Here is an 18,167-nt window from a genome sequence, read left to right as displayed (position 1 = left end):
TATCTTATCAAATACTAATATTTGTTAGTAAAAAAATTTAAAAGTAATGTTCATGTTATGTTAATTTTCCTATAGCTGGTTTATCACTCTATAAAAGAAAGTGTCATATATAAATTAGATAGACATATATAATAATATCTTAAAATATTATTATTTTCTTAATAGTTATGAAGATGTTGTAAACAAATATCATAAACATTTATATATTTATAACTTTGAGCAAACTGTTACCTTAAAGGAAATGAACAATTGTTGGGGAGAAAGTGCTTAAATTTGTAGATTCATATGTTATATATTCATTTATAATATTTTTTATAACATTTTTCATATTATTATTTTTTTCTTGAACACATGGTTGATTTGATCTCATTGTTGAGTGTTAAACCTAAAAATGAAAAGAAATGGTTTTGAGAATTTAGTGGAAGTGCATGGTTAATTAGAAAGGGAATGAGAATGTGAGACATGGGCACATATTATTATTAGATGCAAGGAGGTCATAGTCATTCTTTTATAGTGTACCTCCATTTATTACCTTTGTCTTTTGCATCCATTCCTTCTCCATCCACTCAATGCTGTTTGCCTTCTCTCCCTCATAAACTTTTCCCACTTAATTATCACCTTCCACACTCTCCTCTCTTTATCTCTCTCACTTTGTGTCTCTCTTTTGCAGTTAGGGTTTCCTCTTTAAGGCTGCTCTTCCTGTCAAAAATCTGCAACTTATATCTTTCATTGGCTAAGCCTCTTTTGTCTTCTCAGGGTAAAACAGCAGCTTCTAAAGCCCCTCTCCCACAAGGGAAAAAAAAAAGAAAAGGTACTTCCCTTTTACTTCTTCTCATCAACCAAACCTACATCACAAACAGGTAAAATCATGTTCATGTTCTACCTTCTTCTCTCTATGCATCTATACTTCTTTTCTCTGTTTCATCTTCTTTTGAGTAAAGTACCGGGTGCTAGCTAGACAAAATGGATCCTTTTCAGAACTCACTGTTTAGGGCTTTTTTTTTTTTTTTCTTTCCATTTTACATACGCTTTTTTTATGCAGTCATGCCTCGTTGCTGCAGCCAGATCCCTGCTTAATTCAACTCACTTAATTATGAGCTTTTACTTTATCATGCAGCTCAATTCCAGAACAAGAAAGATATATATATAAAGTTTTCTTGTCTGTGTTAGTGTGTGTGCAAGTTTCTGATGAACAAACATGGAAGAAGATAGAACATACACAGACACTTAAGGGGGGAAAATTAGAAAACAGTATGAAGGGAGTTTCAAGATTAAAATTAAGAACTCTTCATTATCTTTTTTTTTTTTCTACTCTCATGAATAGAAAAAAATAAAGGGAGAACGGAAAGAAGGAAAATATATTTTAAGAAAAGAATTAAGAAAGTTTGTTAAAGAAAAAGAAAGGATAAAGATGGTCATCCTATAATATAATATAATTTAAGAAAGTGACAACTAATCCTTAAATTTAAACCAGTTACAATGTTTTGGTACGTATATGTTTGTAATGGGAAAGGTCTTGTGAGATCTCAGGAAGAAAGGATTATGAAGGGCTAAAAGATCAGACTAATTAATGTTGTCCCAATTCAAAATATTTTTTAATATATATATATATATATATATATATATATATATATATATATATTCTCCTTCTAATAATATTCAATAATGAGTATATGGATATATATAGTTGATACCTTTGATCGAAGAAAGAACTTAAACACGAACTTGACAAGGAAAAGAAAGTGTAACTGAAGTAATCAGATCTAATTTTCTCTTTCTTTGTTTTTTACCATTCATTTTCATAATAATTTTGGAAGTGAAAATGCAGACTAGAGAACAATACATAGACTATTTGGCCAGTCTTCTACTTTTTCTATATAGTATAAAATTATAGTTTGAGTTCTATTCCATGTTAACTCGATCGCTAAAGTATAAGAAATATGAAATTTCAGCTAAATTTTCGTAGATGTTGGTGGTCCTATATATCTTGAACTTTCTTGTGATCTAAACTTTTGGTCTTTAAAATATGAAAGAAAAGAAAAAAATAAGAGTACACAGTGGAGAAGGGAAAGTTGTTGTGTTAATTGATTTCATTTTATGTGAATCTTTATGGTTTTTAGGGAAATTGAAAAATGGCATCATCGAGCTCCTACAATTCTCCATGTGCTGCCTGCAAATTCTTGAGGAGGAAATGCCTTTCAGGGTGCATCTTTGCACCTTACTTCCCACCAGAAGAGCCTCAGAAGTTCGCGAACGTGCACAAGATATTCGGAGCGAGCAATGTGACGAAGCTTCTGAACGAGCTTCTTCCACACCAGAGGGAAGATGCAGTGAACTCGCTTGCCTATGAAGCTGAGGCACGTGTGAGAGACCCAGTTTATGGGTGCGTAGGAGCCATCTCTTTTCTGCAGAGACAAGTTCAAAGGCTCCAAAAGGAGCTTGATTCTGCCAATGCCGATCTCCTTCGCTATGCCTACAATGACATGCCTCCACCCTCTCTTTCGGTGCCACCACCAATGACACCAACAACAATTCAACAAATGCCCCCCCAAAGGTCTTTGATCAGTGCAAGGTTTGGAAATGAAGCAAGTGGGTTTTATAGGCCCTCTCCAACCATCACTCACAACTCTTACCCTTATTCTCTTCCATGGACTGATACCCCTCCTGAAGATATCGATGGGGGAGGAGAAGGAGGAGGTAATAACAACTTGTGAAATGAAATAATAACGATATTGCATATCTAGGGTTTATGCCTCTTGATGAGGGCATGGCCCTGCAATATTTATAATATGTAGTCATGGTCTCTGCCTTGTGTAGCCTCCTTTGGACTGTTCTGCACTGTTTAATTTCTCTTAAATTAATTTGAAGGGGTTTTTGTTTCGATTTGTAGGTGATGATTATGAACATGTGTTGTTTATTAAGACCTAAAATAAGTGGGTGGTCCATAGTAATAGTAATGTATAACTACTGCTATAACTACTGCTAGACCTACTGTTATTGTGTATTCAGTGCAACTCTATAGGCATGTGCAGTGAGCATGCGGAGTTGACATTCTCTGTCATTGTTTATGATTAAGAATAAATGAGCGATAACGTTACTTGATTCTAAAGCCTAACTCTACGCCTTAGACGCTTATAGTCCTACTTACCCTATATATTCCCTCCCTTTAATTTTCCTCTTCTTCATGGACCACCCTTTTACTTTCTCCTTCTTCTTTCAATTACTTATTTACCCCATTGAGTTAATTTAATTAACTTCACCAACCGTCAAAAATTTCCCGTACCAGACTTAATTTGCTTTAGTTTCACTAAAATAAAGGCACAGAACCATAGTGTCAGTGACAGTGAAGAGGCTGAGTTAATTACTGGCAAAATGTCACAATCACAGGCACAGAAACAAGATATTACGCTTGAGTTCAAAGTATATATATACATATAGGAAGCTACCTCAAGTCTCAATCTCAAGTGTTAATCACAACAACTTGTCATGGCTCTATACAGGTTCTTCGGAAAGCACAGTGGGTATTATTGGGGGTGGTGTTTGTTTGATGAACTCAACTAACAGGAAAACGAGCAGTGTTTCTCTGAATCTGTGTCTGTGCTGCAATCTATCCCAACTTTGTTTTGAATTGTAGTTTTCATCATGTACCGAGAAAAAGGTAGGATGATGAATCTCTTGCTTCTAAAAGGACTTGGTCTCTATAGTCTCAATTCCCGTGAGAGTGAGACTCGGCAACACCCTCTCATTTTTCTTGAATAAATAAATCACAGAAATAGTGAGCCACAGTCGCTGTACTCATTGGATCCGATACAGAAAAGTAGTGGATACACATATACATATATACTAACTAGTTCATGCTTAGGGTTTTCAGCTTTTTTTTTTTTTTTCTTTTGCCTCTCTTCCAACAAGTACCCTATAGCTACCACTTCGAAACTGTTTCTATCACTCTCCCCCAGACAATGCAGTGAAACTCAAACAGTCACACCCCTCTCTCCCTCTCTCATATAAACTGCATCTACATTCACATTCACAACAACTTGCATGCATATATATATAAATTTTAATAAAATCTTCTATTATTATTCATTGTTTAAACCGATAGAATTGAACTAGTCTTGGTTTATATTTCTTTTTTTAAATGAAATTGTTTATTTCTAGGCAAAGGCTAGTTAGCAATATGACAGGGAAATTTCTGAACCGATCCTGGCGAGATCAGAATCCTATACGCGTTGGTCGCAGCAATATTAAACCTTTCGAAATCCGATCAAATAATAGGGTTAGGGTTTCTTTATTTTCTCCATGATCATATATATTTATATATTAAAATGTTTAAAATATAAGAAGCAAAATAAAAACAATGTTTTTGAACTAACACACACCTTGAGCCGCATTTGCTTTAGCTCCACGTTCCCTGAGGAAAAGTAACAGTGAGTATTTAATTCCATAAATATGAATCTATACTAGTTCAACCATTAAACACCGAGTATTTATAGTGTTTATATGGTGAAACAAGTTGGTAAAGTAAAAATAGATGAAAAATAAAGGGAAAAGTAGAGTTATTTAGTTAAACAAAAATAGGGAAGAAATTAAGAAAAAGACTGAGAGATGAATAGAAGTATGTTAAAAATAGCAATCTCAATTTCACAGCTTTTAATGTTCTTAACAAAACACCTATATTTTTTTTTACTGGCCATAATAAACATAAATCTTAAATAATTGAGTAAGTTTAATAAAGTTGGTTAAATTTAAATTTCACTACTTCAGGACAGATGATTCTATTTGAAATGTATTTTATACTATCAAATGTGTTTAGTATGTTTGCTCTATAATTTTCTTATGACATAAATTCTCTCTCTTATACTTTTAGAAGTTGAACACAAGTCACTTTTAATTCTTTGTATCTTTGTTTTTTGTCTACAGTTTCCTTTTTCTTAAGAAATGGTTGGGGTAATCCTATGTTCTCTTCTATTAATATATTTTTTTATTGGTGATAAAAAGTTATATGATATATAGTGTATGATAATTCTCATATTTAAGACTATATTTTAATATATAAATGAAAAAATATCTTATTATTTCATTTACTAATTAAGCTCGTTAGTGATTTAGTGAAGTTTGTTAATAAGTCAACTTTATATCTAATTTAAATTTACAAAATCAATTTAAAAGGTGATATTTATATCTACTTGTATATATATATATATATATATTATAGTTTGGTTTATTTCTAGTCTACATAGAATTTCCAGTAAAATTAAGATAAACCTAAATTTCAATGCTTTAATCAACCAAAGTCATTCTTAACATGAATTGAAGTGGGAGATTTCCTTTTTTTTATTAATAATAGAATATCCATTCACAAGATAGATATGTAGTGACTAGATTTTATGCTATTGCAAGATTAAAGCAGTAATTATATGAAACATTAAAAAAAGAGATATGATGGATTTGGGAAAGTGGATTAGAAGATGAAAATATAGAGAAGATTGTTGGATTTATGTTTGAGTATTGATTAATTAGAATAATGGTGGATTGAGTTTTGTGAGTGACTTTTGTACGTGTAGCAGGAAACAGCAGATAGCACGGACACTGTTACACTCAAAAGAATCCATCCCAATTTCCTGAGCAATGAGCAATGAGCAAAAGGAAGAGGGAGGGCCTCTTCATCATCTTCTTAATTAATCCTCGAGATCACCAAAATCCTCGACTTTTTCTTTCTTGGAAGTTTTGGTGAAGCAAATCTAATCCCTCAGAAAATCTTCCTTATATTCGTCAAGTCCCTTTTAATTCCTATACACATATTATTAATTAGAAATGGTTGAATAAGAGGGTGTGAGGGGTGAGAGAAAAGTGAGTATGGGTTTCTGAAGTTGTTGTTCCACTGAAGTCTGAATGAATGCTATAGTTATAATTTCAGAATCCATCAATCTTGGTCTGTCTCAACCATGCCAAGCCAAGACGTGGAAAAGAAGCAAAGAGCAGGTGAAAATTTGCAGGGTGAGTGAGTGAGGTTATTAGAAAGGACAAACATGTGGTGAAGGGTATTGGGGGGTCCTATCCCTATTTAAGCCCCCACATCAAATTCTTTATGTCTCTCTCTCTCTCTTTCTCTCTTACACTCACACACACACACCCAAACACGTACTCATGTACTTACGTTATTCTTCTCAATGTGGTCAAGAGAGACAAACAACTCCATTGTCATGCTAACACTGTTCACAGACAGCTATACGTGCACACGTCATGTCCCAACTCCAATTCAGTGTACCAAAATTATTCCAACTTTCAAAATCCCTGCTAATCATTTTAACTCTTAACTCCTCACAATTACTATTTCTTTTATACCTATAATAATTTAAAATGACATATCGTATATATATCCTCCAAACTTAAATACAATATTTATATTTACTTTCAAGACGAATGAAAACTCAAACTTACTATTTAGGGTTAAAATATACTTATATCCATAAATTCTTAGACTTTTTCTGATATGCATATATCCACCTTAAAAGTAAAAAGTTTTTTATTTGACTGGGAAAGACTACTTTGACTTTGACTGGCCCCCAATTCGTTAATCTACAACTCCAATCAATTGGTAAATGTTTCTTAAAGTGTAGTGATTTAACGAGGAACTAATGTGTGTACAAAGTTAACTGCTACAAAAGCAAAACTACGTAACCAAGATGTTCAGAGAATACACTAATTATTTAATAGGTGAAAGATGGGTTTAGGGTTCAAAGTTTTAACTGCGGTTTAACCAATTAAACCAATTTTTATAAAATAATTATTTTAAATTTTTAATATAACTAAAATATATATATATATATATATATATATATATATATATATATATATATATATATTCTATCATATCATTTAAGAATCTAGGTCTCGAAAATATATATAAAGTAGTATAAATAAAATAAAAAGACGACATACATAGAAATTTATAAAAATAAAATTTATAATTTATTCGAAAGTATCCCTATGATTTTTTTTGTTATTTCGAAACTAACTATATTAAAAAATATATTAAATGAGGATAAATGCATTGTCCCAAATCATAGACAAATAAATATGTACATACAGAAAAAAAAAAAAAACAACTGAAAAATAGCACGTCTAATCACTATTTAAGTTCAACATTAAAAACTCACTAATTCTAGTTAGGATAAAAAAAAATACATTTTTAGAATCAATGGATGAAACTTTTAACCCGCTAATTTTATAGTTCATTAAATCAGTCCTAATTAAATTTTATTTTTAAAAGGACTTGGACAGGACACTAGATTGGTTCTCAATTTAATGTTCAACCTTAAGTATGTTATAAGATATTTCATTATAATAGGAGATGTTTGGATAAGCATTTCATGAGCATTCATAGAGGAATTCTTTTCTTAAAAAAGGAAATAAGTTTTGATAAATTAAAATTAGTTTATAAACAACATTTTAATTTTTAGTGAAATATAAAAGAAATTATAAATTAGCTTATGTATAAACTATTTTAATTTATGAAAAAAATAGTTTAATTTTTTGTTCTTTTTTTCTTTTATGTTTAGATATGGAGATGTTTGTAAAGGTTTTTGTGATCCTTGACAACTATTTTTCAACTACGGATAGGAGGTTTTGGGTGGGAAAAAAACAAGACAGGACATATACAGTATAGCAGTACAAGGTTGAGAACTTGTTCACTGGTATTTTAATTAACAGAAAGAAAAACATTAGAACTTGCAATAAAGTATTTACCAAATTATTATTTAATCTCTTTATTCCCCAAAAAAGAAGTAATAAAATGTTTAAACAATAGATTTTCCTAATTGATCAGAGCAATTAAAAGTCCTCCGGAAACTAAAATCGAATTTATGTATATTTATGAATTGAAGACGGTTTTCAATATAAGAATTGGGTGTGCACAGACCCAAAAAATGATTTTCTTTTTAGCTCATTTATAAGATATATTTAGTTAAATGTTAATAAATTGTCGGTGTAAATAATAGCTTCAGACTACCAATTATAAATCACCTTAGTTATATGACTTTAAAGTAAGTATACTAGTTGAATAATTTTATACTATTATTATATGACGTAACTATATATGGCAGAATATGAGATAGTAGCGTGAAATAATTTTATAAAATTATTATTATTGCATTCATTAAATGCTATTTATTCCTCTAAAGTCATTTTGTTTTGATCGTCCTTATTCTTTGTATATTTAAAGTAAGTATTATAATACTTTCCAATTATACTTGTATATGGTATATTGTATCTATATCAGTTCTGAAAATATATTTTTTAACCGATGTAAAATACTTCTCTACAAAACGATAATATATACTTTTTCTATGATTACGTAAAGCAATCGTAAACCTTTTATTCTTACTATTTTGATGAAGTATATATATTAGTATCCTTACGAAAGATTAGCATTTCTTACATTTCATTTATGTGTAGTTTAAGTTTTTTAGTAAATTTTTAGATTGATTGTTATTACTTCTTTTATAATAATAAATAATAATTACAATCTTATTTCATTAATACACTAACTAAAATTTGGTCATTATTATGACAACTTAATTAGGTGAGATAATCGTTGTTATATCTTGCAAACTGCAGACCAATTTGAATCTCTCGTGTACATAAAAGTATGCATTCTTAGATGTAGGCTGATAGAAAAGTATAATAATTTTTTATTTATATGAACAACAATTACAACATATAAAATGAAATAAAGTGCATAAGTTAAAAGAAAAAAGAAGATCCAATTGATCTGCTTTCAATTGCATTTTTTTCGTTCAGGATTAATATTTTAAACCTTGTAATGCATATGAAGTAATGGAAAACAAAAATAAAAACCAAATGATTGTCTGTGTCATGTGTCCAATGCTAGGTACTTAAAGATAAGCCAAACAAATTGTGAGTTGATCATAGGGTTTATTTTAATAAAATTGTTTTGATGATTCTGAATGAGTGGGGTCAAAAACACAAGTTGGTGCCTCTGAGAATCAAGCAACCATGCGTATGTGCAACGAATCTTAATTTCTTAAAACCAGATTAAGAGTTTGGTTTGGAATCATATGCACCAAGCAATAATTTTCACGCCGCGAGCTCATCATTACATTGCTCATATCTACTCTTTTTTCTTTTTTTTTCTTTCTCTCTTTCTCTTTTCCAATCAACTATATGTAAAAAGAACAATCCTTCATGAATTCCCAGAAAGATCCGGTATATATACATATATAACAAACATTTCTTTGGTATTTCATCATATATATATATATATATATATATATATATATATATATATATTATATTAATATTCCATGCTTATGTTACATTCAATAATTCTATATCGATTGGAGAAAGAGTCGAGGTTAAGAAAAATTAAAAAATAAAAAATCTTTCTTTTCTAATTCTTTGAGTGATATTTTAAAGATAAAATCGTATAAAATATTTATGGTTAAATATGTTTTTATTCTTTAAATATAAATATAAAAAGATTTATCTTTATTTCAAATTTTGATATATTTTGACTATCAAATTTTAAAATAAATAGATCTAATTATTTTAATCTAATAATATTAATTTTTTGAATTTGTCAAACAATGACATTTAAACATTTAAATAAAAATATATTAATGAATGTAAACAACAAGTTTGACAAGTAAAAACATCTCAAATTTAAAGTCAGAATATTAATATGTATATTAAGATAAAAAAGACTGTATTAATCCTAAACTAATATCTAAACATATTGGATTCAGAATAATGGTTGATTGGCACGTGCAGGAGTTGTAGAAAAAAAGGTTAGTGTCTGATCGAAGAGCAGTGGTTGCTTTTATGTAGTTCTTTACGAGCCTTATGAGAATTATATTTTTGATGGTAAAAGTTGTTGGTCTAAAAGATTTCCAATGATGATGGCCATGATGGTTGCCACTACTTCTGTTCTAAACAAACCTATGATTATGGGTCAAAGAGATGCCCTAATTTCATTCTTCCCTTTCCCTTTCCCTTTTATCTAAATGAATCATACGCATGCTTTTCATTTCTCTCTCTTCATTTTCCTTTTCAAACGTATCTCCCTTTCAAGCTTTCAACAGCAGTCGTTTCAGGGCATGCAATTTCTTATATGTAGATATTGCAAAAAGAATCATCAAAAGAATATCATTCTAAGATATATGCTTATAAGGTTGTTCCAACTTCCAACGGGCATAAGATACTCGATCTCATAAACTTTAGACCCTCGCAATATTATTATTATTGCGTAATGTTGATGAAGCCCTTGTAGGGTTTTGGGATTTTAAAATTCAGACAGAAGCTAACAGTGGTCGAAATCTGGAAAAGGTTGGTTCTTGTTTAGTATTATTTTCTTAGGGAAATGTACGTTCATGGGCCAATGTTTCTGACTTGCGCAGAAAGACCTCCATGGTCCTCCCACAATTACGTGGAAGGTGCAAAATATGGACTTAATTAGAAACTTATTTCGTTTTACCTTCAAAAAACCTAAAATAGCAAGAGACGCGCTTAATATTATATATATATATATATATATATATATATATATATATATATATATATATATATATATATATATATATATATATATATATATATATATATATATATATATATATATATATATATATTAAAAGGAATATTTAGGATGTTCCATCTCTTGTACAAGATGTATTACATAATTATAGAAAAAAAAAACTTCATTTGATATTTTCTTGCACCCCTCATACATGATGCTTTCACCCTTTATCCTCTCCATTGATTTTTAGTCTTACCTCTTTGTTGTCATAAGCCTGGCTTATTACACCAGACAACTTCAACAATTAAGGTTACCACCATATCTCTATGTGTCTACTATAGTTTATGTGTTCCATGTCCAACGATTCGTGAACCAATGATGAAGCTACACTAAAAATCAGACTTCACTTGTGCCCCTCTCTTAAAGTATTTGTGTTTCTTCCTGTCCAATTTAGAGACCTTAACTAACAATGGCTTAAGCTCTATTGACCTAATTCACTCTAAGAATTTTCATAACTACTTACAAAAATAAATTTGTTTGTAAAAATTTAAATTTATCGACAAATTTATCAATGGATTTTAACATTTAAATTACTAACGAATATATCAGTGATTAATTCATCGGTTAGATACGACAATAAATTAGAATTTGTATTATTAATGGATATTTTTGTCAACAATGTATATAATGGTTTACTATGATGATAAATTACATCGGTAGTTTATAATTCCATTGGATATTTTCCGTCAAGTCTAATAACATTTTTTTATACATTAAGGGTAGGTGGAAAAAAGAAAAGAAGAAGAGAAAGTCAAAGTTGGAGGAGTAAGAAGAAGAGGAAAAGGACGAGGAGTAGGAGGAGGAGGAAGAAAAGGAAGAGGGAGAGAAAGAGCCAAGGACAACAGTGATGGTAGAGGCACGACCAGGACGAGAGAGGAAGGAGGAGGACATGAGTAAGAAGAAGAGGAAGAAGAAGAAGAAATGCAAATGAATAGGAAGAGGAGGATGAAGAAGAAGACTTAATCATGATATTACTGACAAATTTTACTGATGACTAGAACTCGTTGGTAGTTACCGACAAATATTTATTGACAACCATTTTACCGATGAATTTTTGGTTGTTGGCAATCTATCAGTAAACTTGAATTACAAACTTATTTTTTCAATTAACAACATATTGTGTTCGCCAATAATACACAATTTTTTGTAGTGATTTTGCTTCCTCTATTATGCTTCTTCTTTTTCATATTGCTTCCTTCAGTGTATTACATAGTAGCATGTTGCGCCTTCTTTTTGGCCTTAGCTCTCCAATTGTTTAATCCCTATACAACATTTTGATCTTCGTTAAGTGTTTTAATCTTTGGTTATTTCTATTGTATATCTTCATTACGTACATTCTTCTAAATTGTTGTCCAACAATGTTAATTTTAAAAGGCCATAAAATAGTTCTAGATTAGGATTTTATTTTATGCACATATACATGAGATTCCAAAGCTTCCTTATTAAAGTGATTTTCCCTTACATGATGAAGTATAAAAATAATTAATCTATAGAAGTTATTTCTTTATTTTTCTTATACACAACATTTAAGTGGGCCAGAGTTGCAACCACATTCTTACTATTTCCTTCCTCCTTCATGTCATTCATTTTAAATCAATTTTGATATCCTTCCCAAGACATACTTCAAAGTCTTCTAATATCATTTCCAAAAATTTATAGTAGGGCCTTTTGTTTCTTCTACACACTAACACAATGAAGACTTTTTACGTAAGTTATTTTGGGTTTTTCATGTCAGTTTTAAGCCTGATATTAATACAAGGCACATAAATTTACATTGCATGAAAAACACCTGACATAAATTTAAATCAATTTATGTATTGTCTAACGTAAAAGCATACATTATGTCAAACTATATTTGGTTTGATGTAAAAAATTTTGCACCAATAAAGAAAACTACAATGAAACGAACATTCTAAATTTGTTTTAGTTTTGTGTGTTGCATATCAAATGAAGGATTTGGATAACGTTGAATAAGAGTTGGTGAACTGAGAAGTCAAACTTAGTACAAAGATTAAGCCACAGAGAAAGAAGATTGAGTTGTACAGTTGGTCGAGATCGTACCCAAACAAATAAACAAGTTAAATATAGTATGTAGGAGCTAACCCAAGGTCATCTCACTAGTGTAGATTTCGCTTTTTACCTCGCCTTATATGCCTCAGTTGGCCAGGAACTGAAGCGTATAATGACGCGGTGACATTTTTGCAATTCTAGAGAACTTTTATGCCTCGATTCAGTTAATAAAACTTGAAGCAAAAGAGTGTTATAGGCTTTCATTCGCCCAAAACCGGTGTCAAAAGTTGTTATATGCTTCGGTTCTAAAGACCCGAAGCCAAAAATGGGGCTGCATTTTTCAAAAATGCCACTAGCCGTTAGGTGTTTGGCCTCGGGTGGCACTTAACCAGTGCCAAAAATAGTCTTATATGCCTCAATTTTTAATTGAATCGAGGCCGTAGGGTTTATTTAGGGCTCAATTTTGCGAACCCCTTTTCTCTTCTTCTTCCCCGTGCCTCTGCAACAACACTCTCTTGTCTCTCTCTACTGCCACCACTACCACCACACCCTCCGGCTACCGTCGCTAACATCCCTACTGGAAATTACTTAATTAAAATAAATCAATAAATAAATAATAACAAATAAATTTAAATGTTGTACTATTACTCCCAAAACGCGGGAAAATTTAAAACATTAATAATCGTGCCATAATTTAAATAAAGCTAAAATAGTAATTTTATTACAAGTTCAACCATCCGACAAAACAATGAAAAATCATAAGAAATCCCTAGCTCAAAATCCCCAAGCTAGCCCTCTCTCCGTCTCAGGTGTTAGTAGCATCACCTGTACCATGAATTGCTCCCGTGTAAAGAATTACACGATATCGCCAAGCACAAACAGAAAGGGTAAGCTCAAAAGAATATAATAAACATATCAAGCAAATAATATAATTACACCCAATTATAGTATCATAGCTAGATCATGGTCAAATACTTAATACCCCCAAGGTTTTTCAACCTCCAATTCAACAACAAAGTCAACCATGGACTCAAGATTTATGATGCTCACACGAACCTGCCCGTTTGTGGTCCTGCCTCTACGAACCTCCTCGCTCGTACTCCTACTCTACGGACCTACCCGCCCATAGTCCAACACATGCGATCCACCAGCTATGTACCTCCCCGCACGCAACATCTCTCAATTGTGAGCACGGAACATACGAACCTACCTCGCTCGTATTCCCACAGGAGAGTAATTAGGTATGAACCTCCCCGCTCATACCATCACATGTTACCACCATCCATGAACCTACCCGCTCATGGCACAACATCTCCTGATCCATGTTCGCATCAATGCATACAACTATACACACAAACTGCACTAAACTCGCTTGGGCTAGAAGCTTTAGCTTAAGCGACCAGGCCTGTCTCGCTTGAGCTAAACTTCCTCGCCTGAGCGAGCGTGCCACAGTGGTTCATAGCGAAGCCTCGCTTAAGCGAGCCTCTACTCGCCTGGGCGAGATCGCCCTTCGCCTAACACCAAAACACTCGCCTAGGCGGCGAGTTAAGCCAAACCACAAAAACTCTGCACGACTTCTCGCTTGAGCGAGAACCTCTCGCCTGAGCGAGAGTCTCACTCGCCCAAGAATAAAACCCTCAGCTTGAGCGAGGGGCTCAAGCAGAACCACACAACTATTTTAGGTTTTCGCCTGGGCGAGATACCCTCGCTTGAGCGAGATGCTCGCATAAAAATATTCTTGTATTTCTAATTTTCTCGCCTAGGCGAGCCTTGCTCGCTTGAGCAAGAATACCAGACATTTTCATTGTTACGCACATGAAAAACCAGAAACCATACCAAATTCATATCCCAGAAACCCATACATTGCAATTTGGAATTAGGCACAACTCTTACGGCATAAATACAAACCAACACAATTCCCATTTTATTTAGTTTAAGCCATAATAACCCGAAAAATGCAGTAATCCAATCAAATTCATACACATGAGTAAGCATTTCAATCCAACCCTCACAATACAAAGTCAAAGCACAACCAACCAACCAAATTTACATTTTGTGATAATTCTTATAAATATAGAGTTACATTATCACTACCCATGCTCTCACATGTTATTAAAATTAATAATAAAACAAACATCACATAATTGGCATACATAGGACTTGAACCCAAGTCCTCTCACACAACTAAGTACTCTCAACCATTTGAGCTAGTACTTTACCACATCATAGCCCTCCTCATTAAATGCCTTAAAGGCTTCTACTATCCACCTTTATTAAATAATTAATTATTTATTTTATTTTTCTCGGGTCTTACATTCCCCACACCTTTAAAGATTTTTGTCCTCGAAAATAGGACTTACCAGAGAACAATTGCGGGTAGGATTGCCTCATGCGATGCTCCATCTCCCAGGTCATTTCATGAGTAGACTCATCCCAAAGTACTTTCACAGTCTTGATTTCCTTCCCCTGCAGCTTCTTCACTTGACAGTCGAGAATCCGCACCGGTCCGGTGTTTATTGTCAAGTCTTCCCTGATCTGAATATCATCTGACTCCAGTACATGAGATGGATCTGCTATGTATTTCCTCAACTGGGAAACGTGAAATACATTATGCAGATTCGCTAAGTGTGGTGGCAGGGCAATTTCATAGGCTATAGCGCCAATCTTTCTCAATATCTGATAGGGTCCAACAAACCTCGGGGTTAACTTCCTTGATTTGATAGCCCTTCCAATACCCGCCGTCGGTGTTACTCGGAGGAACACATGATCCCCTACCTCAAACTTTAAAGGTCGTCTCCTCTTATCTGCATATGACTTCTGTATGCTCTGAGTAGCTCTCATTTGCTCCTGAATCGCCTTAACCTTCTCAGAAGTTTGCTGTAGGAATTCTGGTCCCAATACCAAGGACTCACCATCCTAATTCCAGCACAACAGTGTCCTGCATCGTCGCCCATACAAGGCCTCATAGGGTGCCATTCCTATACTGGAATGATAACTATTGTTGTAAGTGAATTCCAACAATGGAAGCATCTCACTCAAACTCCCCATATGGTCCAGCACACAACCTCGTAAGAGATCCTCCAATGACTGCATTGTCCGCTCTGACTGCCCATCAGTCTGGGGATGATATGCAGAACTCATCCTCAATTGAGTCCCCAATACTGCTTGTAGAGACTGCCAAAAGCGAGATGTGAACCTCGGGTCTCTGTCTGATACTATACTAGTTGGCACACCATGCAATCTGACCACTTCTCTCACGTACAACTCGGCCAACTTGTCCAAAGACCACTTCTGATTTATGGCGAGGAAATATGCACACTTAGTCAATTTGTCTACTATCACCCAGATTGAATCATGTCCTTTAACCGACCTCGACAAGTGAGTCACGAAGTCCATGGCAATACTATCCCATTTCCATTGCGGGATGTCTAACGGCTCTAGTGTGCCCCCTGGTCGCTAGTGTTCAATCTTGGCCTTCTGACACACCAAGCATGATGCCACGAAGTCAGCAACATCAGTTTTCATACCATTCCACCAAAAGGATTGCTTCTAATCCTGATACATCTTAGTCATACATAGGTGTATGCTAAGACGACTTTTGTGTCATTCTTCCATAATTTGCTTCCTCAACCTCTAGTTTCCCGGCATACAAACTCTATCTTTGAACCGCAAGATACCATCTGACCCCATCCTGTAATCCTTCCCTTTCTCGGTCCCTATCCAACTCACAAACTATTGCAGCTCAGCATCATTCTTTTGCTGATCTCGAATAGTCTCCAAGATATCACTGGTCAGTGTCAGAACACTGCATCTGATGGAATCTTCACCCAATTGTATACCCAGGTTCATGTCCTTGAGCTTCTCAATCAATTCTAGCTCCTTCACCATCATTGCTGATATATGCATCTGTTTCTGACTCAAGGCATCCACCACTACATTTGCTTTACTAGGATGATAAAGCAACTCGAAATCGTAGTCCTTGAGATACTTCATCCATGACCGCTGTCTCATATTCAGCTCCTTTTGATCAAACAGGTATTTAAGGCTTTTGTGGTCACTGAAAACCTGGAACTAGGAGCCATACAAGTAGTGTCTCCATGTCTTGAGAGCAAACACTACAGTAGTCAACTCTAAATCATGGGTAGGGTAGTTCTTCTCATGCACCTTTAACTGTCTATAAGCATAAGCTACTGGCCTCTTCTCTTGCATCAGCACATAACCCAAACCCTGGTAGGATACATCACAATAAACCTCAAATTTCTTACTGGTATCCGGAATAACAAGCACCGGAGCTGTGGTCAACCTCCTCTTTAGCTCCTCGAAACATTCGTCGCATTTCTCTGTTTAGGAGAAGGGTTGATCTTTTCTAGTGAACTGAGTTAAGGGACTCACCATTTTTGAGAACCCTTCCATAAATCTCCTATAATACTCTGCCAGCCCCAAGAAGCTTCTGACTTCGGTTACCGTCTGAGGTCTCTCCCACTTTAGCATTGTCCCAATCTTACTCGGGTCTACTGCAATACCCTGTGAAGAGATAACATGCCCTAGAAATTGTACCTCTTCTAACCATAACTCACATTTAGATAGTTTGTCATACAATTAATGTTCTCTCAATACCTCCAGCACAATCCTCAGGTGATCTGCATGCTCCTCCTTGTTCTGAGAATAAATGAGAATATCATCTATGAACACTACTACAAACCTATCCAGATAGGGGTGGAAGATTCGGTTCATATAATCCATGAAGATAGCTGGAGCATTGGTCACTCCTAATGGCATCACCACATATTCATAATGCCCATATCTCGATCGGAAAGTTGTCTTCTAAACGTCCTCTGACTTGACTAAGATCTGATGATAGCTAGACCTTAAGTCGATCTTAGAGAACACACCTGCCCCCTCTCAGCTGATCGAGCAAATCATCAATTCTCGGTAGTGGATACTTTTCTTTATCGTTAGTTTATTCAACAGTCGATAATCGACGCACAACCGAGAACTTCCATCCTTCTTTTTCACTAGTAACACTAGAACTCCCCACGGTGAGGCACTAGGTTTGATAAATTTCTTTTCTAGCAAATCCTTGATATGCCTTTTGAACTCTGCCAGTTCTGTCGGTGCCATTCTATATGGTGCTGCTAACACTGGACCCGCTCCAAGGATTAGATCAATTGAGAAATCTATATCCCTGCTAGGTTGTAGCTCAGGTATCTCGTCTGGAAAAACATCAGCTAATACTGGTATTCTACTGATCTACTCTTCTGTACTTATCTTCTTCTCTTGAGCCACTATCACAAAGCAAATAGATCTTCCCCTCATCTCTTTCACTGCCTCTTGTGATGACACCAACTCTATCCCTTCAGTTTCTGGAAACACAATTATGTGTCGTCCACAATGAATCACCACATGGTTAATAGACAACCAGTCCATTCGCAATATAACCTTCAGTCCCTCCAGAGGCAAACAAACAAGGTTCACCTTGAACCGCCTGCCCTCTACTTCCATCAAGCATCCGACACAGGCTGAATTTGTTGAAACTTGTCCAGATGTTGGTGTAGAGATG

General features: G+C 34.1%; 1 protein-coding gene across 3 annotated transcripts; it reads left to right on the top strand.

The window, feature by feature from the left end:
• Positions 1 to 472: 472 nt before the first annotated feature.
• On the top strand, positions 473 to 2,883 carry LOC114163016 (LOB domain-containing protein 25-like). 3 transcript variants are annotated; one of them, XM_028047061.1, is made up of 3 exons: positions 508 to 574; positions 671 to 811; positions 2,121 to 2,883. In XM_028047061.1, the coding sequence occupies exon 3, from the start codon at positions 2,133 to 2,135 to the stop codon at positions 2,712 to 2,714; it is 582 nt and encodes a 193-aa protein (XP_027902862.1). In that variant the 5' UTR covers positions 508 to 574; positions 671 to 811; positions 2,121 to 2,132; the 3' UTR covers positions 2,715 to 2,883. The 3 variants fall into 3 exon arrangements, with proteins under 3 accessions (XP_027902863.1, XP_027902861.1, XP_027902862.1); XM_028047062.1 differs by having other exon boundaries at positions 473 to 860; XM_028047060.1 differs by having other exon boundaries at positions 480 to 811.
• The last annotated feature ends 15,284 nt before the right edge of the window (positions 2,884 to 18,167 follow it).

Source organism: Vigna unguiculata, chromosome 9 (assembly GCF_004118075.2).
Source record: "Vigna unguiculata cultivar IT97K-499-35 chromosome 9, ASM411807v1, whole genome shotgun sequence".
NCBI lineage: Eukaryota > Viridiplantae > Streptophyta > Magnoliopsida > Fabales > Fabaceae > Vigna > Vigna unguiculata.
This window is presented reverse-complemented; position numbering and strand designations above follow the sequence as displayed.

Coding starts and splice junctions, on each gene's coding strand:
- LOC114163016 (XM_028047062.1), top strand. CDS start 2,133: ATGGCATCATCGAGCTCCTACAATTCTCCATGTGCTGCCTGCAAATTC.